This window comes from Dipodomys ordii, unplaced genomic scaffold (genome assembly GCF_000151885.1).
Source record: "Dipodomys ordii isolate 6190 unplaced genomic scaffold, Dord_2.0 Scaffold171, whole genome shotgun sequence".
Taxonomy (NCBI): domain Eukaryota; kingdom Metazoa; phylum Chordata; class Mammalia; order Rodentia; family Heteromyidae; genus Dipodomys; species Dipodomys ordii.
The window spans coordinates 542,791-550,697 of NW_012267387.1; the positions used below are offsets into that span (position 1 = coordinate 542,791).

The 7,907-nt window shown below is 44.7% G+C and overlaps 1 protein-coding gene across 1 annotated transcript; it reads left to right on the top strand.

Moving 5' to 3' along the window:
* The first annotated feature begins 6,294 nt into the window (after positions 1–6,294).
* On the top strand, positions 6,295–7,236 carry LOC105998768 (olfactory receptor 24). Its single transcript, XM_013033563.1, has one exon. The coding sequence runs from the start codon at positions 6,295–6,297 to the stop codon at positions 7,234–7,236; it is 942 nt and encodes a 313-aa protein (XP_012889017.1).
* Positions 7,237–7,907: the final 671 nt, after the last annotated feature.

The window sequence follows — 7,907 nt, forward strand, 5'->3', positions numbered from 1 at the left end:
CAATCCCACTTTTGGGCATTTACCCAAATGTTTATAAACAAGACCACACTAAAGCTACCAGCACAACTATGTTTATTGCAGGATTATTTACCATAGCTAAGATATGGAACCAACCCAGATGTACTTCAGTAGATGAATGGATCAAGAAAATGTGGTATATATACACAATGGAATTCTATGCCTCCATCAGAAAGAATGACATTGTCATATTAAGTGAAGTAAGCCAGGCCCAAAGAAACATAGATCCCATGGTTTCCCTTATTTGCAATATCTAGTATATGTCTGAGTCAAGCAGAAAAAGTCAGATAAGTTGAACCCTAAGATATATATTCAAATGTTTTTTTTTCTTTCATGCAATTGTTTCTACCACATTTATAAGATGATTTCTTTGTTGTTTTGTATGTCCCTCCACCACGGTATAACCCCTGCTTTCACTGTATTTGATGTTGTTATAATTTGTGGAGGGGAAGGTAAAAAACAAATCGTTTAAATAGGGATACAGGTGGACCCATTGCAATGAGACATACAAGACATTATGTTGAAAACAAACTTTACAACTTTGGTAGGGGGGGAGGGTTGACAGAGGTGGGGGAGGATGGGATAGGAAGGGGAAACAAAGGAGGAGGCTCAATGCTTGATAAGAAATGTACTCCTTATCTTGCCCGTGTAATTGTAACCCCTCTGTACAGTATTTTCACAATAAAAAAAATGAGAAAAAAGATAATAGGGTGTTTGGCAGATAAATAATGAAAATGGATTAAGATAGATGATAGATATGCTGGATAGATACATACATAAATACATACAGATGAATGGGATGAATAAATGACAGATAAATGATAGATAAGATAGATCGATTGATAGATAAGATAGATCGATTGATAGATAGGCACATTGGCTGAGCCACAACTTGGCTATTGTACTGGGTTCTCCAAATGCTGCACGCACTGGAGGCTGGAGAGATGGTGACCTCTGGGATGACAAGCCTGGGTTTTTGGAAGGAACTTTGGGGAGGGAAGATGAGCTCATTCTCAGAGGAGATGGTGGAGAGAAAGTTAGGAAACTCAAACATGTCCCTCAGCTGCCTCTGTCCATGCAGACTTCTTACCTCCTTGTTCAGCCCTGCTAGGCTCGGGAAACCAACCTGCTGAGGGAATCAAGGTGACTTTGGGACAATTTGTCTAACAAGGAGCTTTGGGACTTGCCCTCTTCTGAGCCCGGAATTTGTAAATATTCCCTCCGTTCCTACCATTTATGCCCCATATGAGCTGCGCTTCAAGTCTGGGCCAGGAGGATCCCTGTGCGGGGTTGCTTCCACGCAGCATCCTTCTGGCCCAGAGTATGTGGTCCTGAACGCAGGAAGGGAGGAAGTTAGACCCCCCCAATCCATGCCTGAGTGATGGTGGCCAGAAGAAGAAAGACATCCCAGTAAGTGATGGGAGGTGGAGGGAGAGACAGAGACAGAGAAACAGAGAGACAGAGAGCCCAGTAAGTGATAGGGGAAAAAGAGAGGGAGAGAGGGAAAGAGAGAGAGAGAGAGAGAGAGTTGTAAGTGATAAGGGAAAGAGAATGAGAAAAAGTCCAGTAAGTGATAAGTAATAGGGGGAGAGAGAGAGAAAGGAAAGAAGGAAGGAAGAAAGAAAGAAAGAAAGAAAGAAAGAAAGAAAGAAAGAAAGAAAGAAAGAAAGAAAGAAAGAAAGAAAGAAAGAAAGAAAGAAAGAAAGAAAGGGGCAGGACCTCAGACATATTGGAAATTTTTATTGGGCCAAATCAACACCCACTTCCTAGTTTAAAACCTAGCCAATGACATATTCACTGTTACACACCTGGATTGACCTACATCAGCATTTTTTGGTTTTGGTTTTTGTCGGGCCTGAGGATTGAACTCAAGGCCTGGCCACTGTCCTTGAGCTCTTTTGCTCAAGGCTAGTGCTCTGCCACTTTAAGCCACAGTGCCACTTCCAGTTTTCTGGGGAATCATTGGAGATAAGTCTCTTGGGGCTGGAAGCTGGTGGTTCATGCCTGTAATCCTAGCTGCTCTGGAGGCTGAGATCTGAGAGTCGTGGCTCAAAACCAGCCCAGGCAGGAAATTCTGTGAGACTCTTATCTCCAATTAACCACCAGAAAACCAGAAGTGGCCCTGTGGCTCAAGTGGTAGAGCACTCACCCTGAGCTGAAGAGCACAGGAACAGCACCCAGGCCCAGAGTTCAAGCCCCACAACAGACAAAAAAAAAAAAAAAAGAAGAAGAAGAAAGTCTCATGGACTTTCCTGCCCAAGCTGGCTTCAAAACAGAATCCTCAGTCAGACCTCAGCTTCCTGGGTAGCTAAGATTACAGGTGTGAGACACTGGCACCCAGCACCACTTGCTTTGATACTACAAACCTCTACTCTGCACCATCACCTGTGGACCACCTTATCAAAACCCACTTGAGTTCCTCAAGAAACATGATTTGCAGCACAGCCTAGAGGCAGAGGTTAGCTTGGTCCCTTTATTGGGTCTTTTTTTTTTTTTTACATTTCTTTGTACCAGTACTGGGGCTCAAACTTAGGACCTGTGTGTTGCATTGTCCTGATCATTTTGTACTCAAGGCTAGCTCTCTACCACTTGAGCCACAACTCCACTTCCAATTTTCTACTGGTTCACGGGAGGTAAGAGTCCCACACCCACAGACTTTCCTGTCCCAATTGGCTTTGAACTGCACTCTTCAGATCTCAACCCTTCTGAGTAGCTGGGATTACAGGCGTGAGCCACCAGTACCTGACAATATTCTTGTATATTTTTGTCCAGTAGCTCTGTGAGAGAGAGCTGCAATGCAGAAGCGTAGAAGCAATTTTCTCTTTGCATCTTTATATTTAGTGAGAGATTGGTTCTAAGATACCCTGAGGATTCTAAAATACTCAAATTCTCAATCTTTTGGGTAAAAATTACATAGTGAAATTACACATATAACCAATGTACATGTTTTTGTAGATTGTACATCACCTCTAGATGACTGAGGACTAATGCATTGTGAATGCATGGGAAATAATTGTTATAGTATGTATATTATTTAAGGAATAATGCCAAGACAAAATGTCTATATGTCTATATATATCCAATACATATGCAGTTTTTGAATATTTTCTAGTTTGTTCACATATGTTCATTGTACATAGAGACCAGGGACTTTGCATAAGTTTAACACTCACTAACAAAATCCAGCCTCATTCCACCCATCCGTGAGTGTGTGTGTGTGTGTGTGTGTGTGTGTGTGTGTGTGTGTGTGTGTGTGTGTGTGTGTGTGTTGGTCCTGGAGCTTGAATTCAGGACCTGGGCACAGATCTTTTTGTGCTTAGGCTAGTGCTCTACTACTTGAGCCACAGCTCCACTTCTGGCAGTTCATTGGAGATAAATCTCATGGACTTTCCTACTGGGGCTGGCTTCAAACTACAAATCCTACAGATCCTACAGGATCTCAGCCTTCTGGGTAGCTGGGATTACGGGCATGAGCTGCAGGCACCTGGCTTTGCTAGTGATTTTATTTGTTATTTAACATTCAGATTTCAATCCTTGTCTTTCTGTCTGACTTATTTCAGATTCAACCTCTTTTTTTATCGTTTTTATCTACAGTTGGTTGAGTTTGTGGATGTATAAACCTGCAGAGATAGAGGGCTGACTATGTCCTCTTTCCTGACCTAAACTGGTGAAATGGTTCATGTTCTTGTCACCCCAACTGCTCTGAGGAATGCCTGGGAGGTCAGGAGAGCAGAGTTTCCAGGGGCAGTCACACCATGACACTCTGATCTAACGACTGGATTCATCCACTGATTAATTCAGTCAAGGGTGGTGGCTCACGCCTGTAATCTCTGTTTCTCAGGAGGCTGAGATCTGAGGATGACAGTCTGAAGCCAACCCAGGTAGGAAAGTCTCGTAAGACTTTTCTCTCCAATGAACCACCAAAAAGCCAAAAGTAGAGCCGTGGCTCAAGTGGTAGAGCACTAGCACTAGCCTTGAGTACAAAAAGCTCAAGGACAGTGCTCAGGTCCTGAGTTCAAGTTCCAGGACTGGCCCCCAAACCAAAAAAAACAACAACAACAAAAAAAGAAGTTATGCATTCTATGTTAATGATGGTAATGACAGTACTAAATTTCAGTCATGTATGCTTGATGGAGAAATGCCAGCCTATAGAATACGACTAGTCTTTGGCTGTTTTGTTCCAATTCTGATTTTTTAGTTGTTTTTTTTTTGTTTTGGTTTGTTTTGCCAGTCGTGGGGCTTGAACTTAGATCCTGGGCACTGTCCCTAAGCTTGTTTGCTCAAGGCTAGCACTCTACCGCTTGAGCCACAGTACCACTTCTGGCTTTTCCTGAGTATTTTATTGGAGATAAGAGTCACATGAATTTTCCTGCCCAGGCTCGCTTTGAACCGTGATCCTCAGAGCTCAGCCTCAAGAGTAGTTAGGATGACAGGTATGAGCCACCAGTGCCCACCTTTGCCTAGTCTAGCTCTTTTTTTAGTAGCACATATTATCTGCACACACTAATGACAGGTAGTGTGTTATTTCCACACATGTGCACATGAATCGATCCACCCAACCTTTTCTACCATCTCACTTCCACCCAACTTCCCCCTACCCCAGTAAACTTCTGAACAATCTTTCTGCGTGCAAGCTACCTCTTTAGTTTCCTCAGAGAGAGAGAGAAACAGAGAGACAGAGACAGAGAGAGAGAGAGAGAACATGCAATTCTTGTCTTCCCATAGACACAGACTCATTTCCCTTAACACAATGCCCTGGGGTCCCATATACTTTGCTGCTGATGACAGGATTCATTCTTTTCTTTTATATGGCTAAGTAATATTCCATTGTGTATAACCATTGCATATAAGCAACGTTCCTTTCCATTCATCTATTGACAGACACCTAGGCAGATTCTCAAACAAGGCTCCTGTGAATATTGCTACAATATATGTGGGTGTGCATGTATGCCTATTGCATGTGACGTGCTTTCTTTTGTTATAAACCACAGCATGGCTAGCTAGATCTAGAAGACACGTGTTTTTGTTTTGTTGAGATATCTTCCTATAGTCTTACATAGTGATTACATGAATAAACCTTCCTACCAATGGGTATGTAAGGGTTTCTTTTGCTTCACATCCTGGGCACCATTTATTGCTTGTGTCTTTTATAGCCATTCCAACTGGGGTAAGATGGTTTTCTCATTGTACTTCTTTGGGTAGCACTAGGAAGAGAACCCATGCCTATGTGTTGATGAGACAAGTGTTCTTCCACTTGAGCCATACCTGCAGGCCTTTTGTTTTTGTTGTTGTTGTGTTTTTCTGAGGTAGGGTCTCGCTGATAATTGCTCAGGCTGATCTTGGATTCATAACCTTCCTGCCTCTACTGCTTTAGGAGTCATTGTCAATTTGGTTTGCATTTCCCAGCTGGCCAATTGTCATTGGGTTTTTTTAATGTATTATTTATAGGTTGCTTAGGGTTTTATTTGTTTGTCTGTTTATTTTTGTCAGTCCTGGGGCTTGAACTCTGGGCCTGGGCACTGTCCCTGGACATTTTTGCTCAACTAGAGCTCTAACCACTTTGAGTCAGAGCACCACTTCCAATTTTCTGGTGGTTAATTGAAGATAAGAATTTCACAGGCTTTCCTGCCTGGGCTGGCTTCAAAGTTTGATTCTCAGATCTCAGCTAACGGAGTAGCTAGGATGACAGGCGTGAGACACCACCAGCACCCAGAAGAACCAAGCTTCTCATTCATATCATTAGTATTTACAACTCGATGACTTTTTTGTTTGTTTCTTGGTAATTTTTCAATCCATACATTAACTTCTTGGCTGGCTAATACTCCTTAGATATCACTTCCACCTGGATTCAGTTTTGTTAATTTGGAAGCACATCCTTCAACAGTTCTCTCCGCAAGAATGCATGCAAGATTCCCCTCTCTCAATCTTTATACAAAAGAAGATAAGGCAACAGCATAAAGACTATCAGCCAGGCACCAGTGGCTCATGCCTGTAATCCTGGCTACTCAGGAGGCTGAGATCTGAGGATCTTATTTCCAATAAACCACCAGAAAAGTGGAAGTGGCGCTATGTCTCAAAATGGTAGAGCACTAGCTTTGAGCCTAGAGTTCCGGGACAGAGCCCAGGCCCTGAGTTCAAGTCCCACAACCAACAGAAAAAGAAAAAGAAAAGAAAAAACTGTCAGGGTCATAGATAAGAAGTGAGAATCGTTTTTAAAATTATCTCCATGGTGCTTAGGTAACATCTCCTGTTCATGTTTCCAGGGGAATGGCACTCATGGAACCCCAGAACCGAACCAGTGCCTCTGAGTTCCTCCTCCTGGGACTTTCAGAAAAGCCAGAACACGACACTCTCCTCTTCTCCCTGTTCCTGTGCATGTATTTGATCACAGTGGTGGGCAATTTATTAATCATCCTGGCCATCTCCTCGGACCACCGCCTTCACACGCCCATGTACTTTCTCCTGGCCAACCTCTCCCTGGTGGACCTCTGCCTGGCCACGGACACCATCCCCCAAATGCTGGTAAACATCCAGACCAAGAACAAAGCCATCTCCTATCCCTGCTGCCTCACCCAGATGTATTTTTTCCATTTCTTCGGCATCATGGATAGTGTCTTAATCTCCGTGATGGCTTACGACCGCTTTGTGGCTATTTGTCACCCTCTGCACTACACCACGATCATGAGCCCACGCCTCTGTGGATGGCTGGTGGGGGGCCCATGGGTGTTCTCCTGTTTTGTGTCCCTCACCCACATCCTCCTGATGGCCCGGCTGGTGTTCTGCGGCCACAACGAACTGCCACACTATTTCTGCGACCTCACCCCTCTCCTCCGCCTCTCCTGCACCCGCACTACAGTGAACAAGATCTTCGTGCTCCTTGTCGCCGGCCTGGTGATCGCCACACCATTTGTCTGCATCCTGGCCTCTTACACGCACATCATTGTGGCCATCCTGAAGGTCCCCTCAGCCGGCGGCAGGAAGAAGGCCTTCTCCACCTGCAGCTCCCACCTCTCGGTGGTCACCCTCTTTTATGGGACCACCATTGGGGTGTACCTGTGTCCTTCGTCCGTCCGCACGGCTGTGAAGGAGAAAGCTTCTGCGGTGATGTACACAGCCGTCACTCCCATGCTGAACCCCTTTATCTACAGCCTGAGGAACAGAGACCTGAAGGGGTCCCTGAAGAAACTCGTCAATAGGAAAATCACATCCTCTTCCTGATGATTGGGGTGGGGCGGGGGCGGGAGGAAGACCTCTCCTGGTGGGGACAAGCAGGAGTTTTTCAGGGGGTCAAATGGAAAACTCTGGGGTCCTAGAGTAAAGTCTGGAACTGTATGGGTAGAGAGACAAACTCCTTTGAAATTTGAATGGAAGAAGCACTGAAGGAAATGTGCTCTGTGTGTGTGTGTGTGTGTGTGCACGCGTGCGCGCGCACACACGCGCGCACCAGTCCTGGAGCTTGAACTTAGGACCTGAGCACTGCCCTTGAAGTTTTTCATTCAACACTAGTGCTCTATCTAGCACTTGAACCACAGTTCCAGTTTCAACCTTTTTTTTTTTTTTGGTGGGAGTGGTTCCCTGTAGATGAGTCTCCCAGACTTTCCTACCCAGACTGGCTTTGAACTCTAGTCCTCAGGTCTCAGCCTCCCAAAGAGCTAGGATTGCAGTTGTGAGCCACCAGCACCAGAGAATTGAACACTTTTTGATGGCATTGTTAATTATTGCCCCCAATACGAGACCCAGCAAGGAGCCTTCCCAGGGTATGTCACACTGGCTTGCAGGAGTGTAAGTCTGGATTTCCTTAGTTCAGAGTCCACTTAGAACTGAACAAGTAGCCTTGCCTTGCTTATCACCTAGGTGTCCTAAGAAACGCAACCCTGAGGTGACTTTTA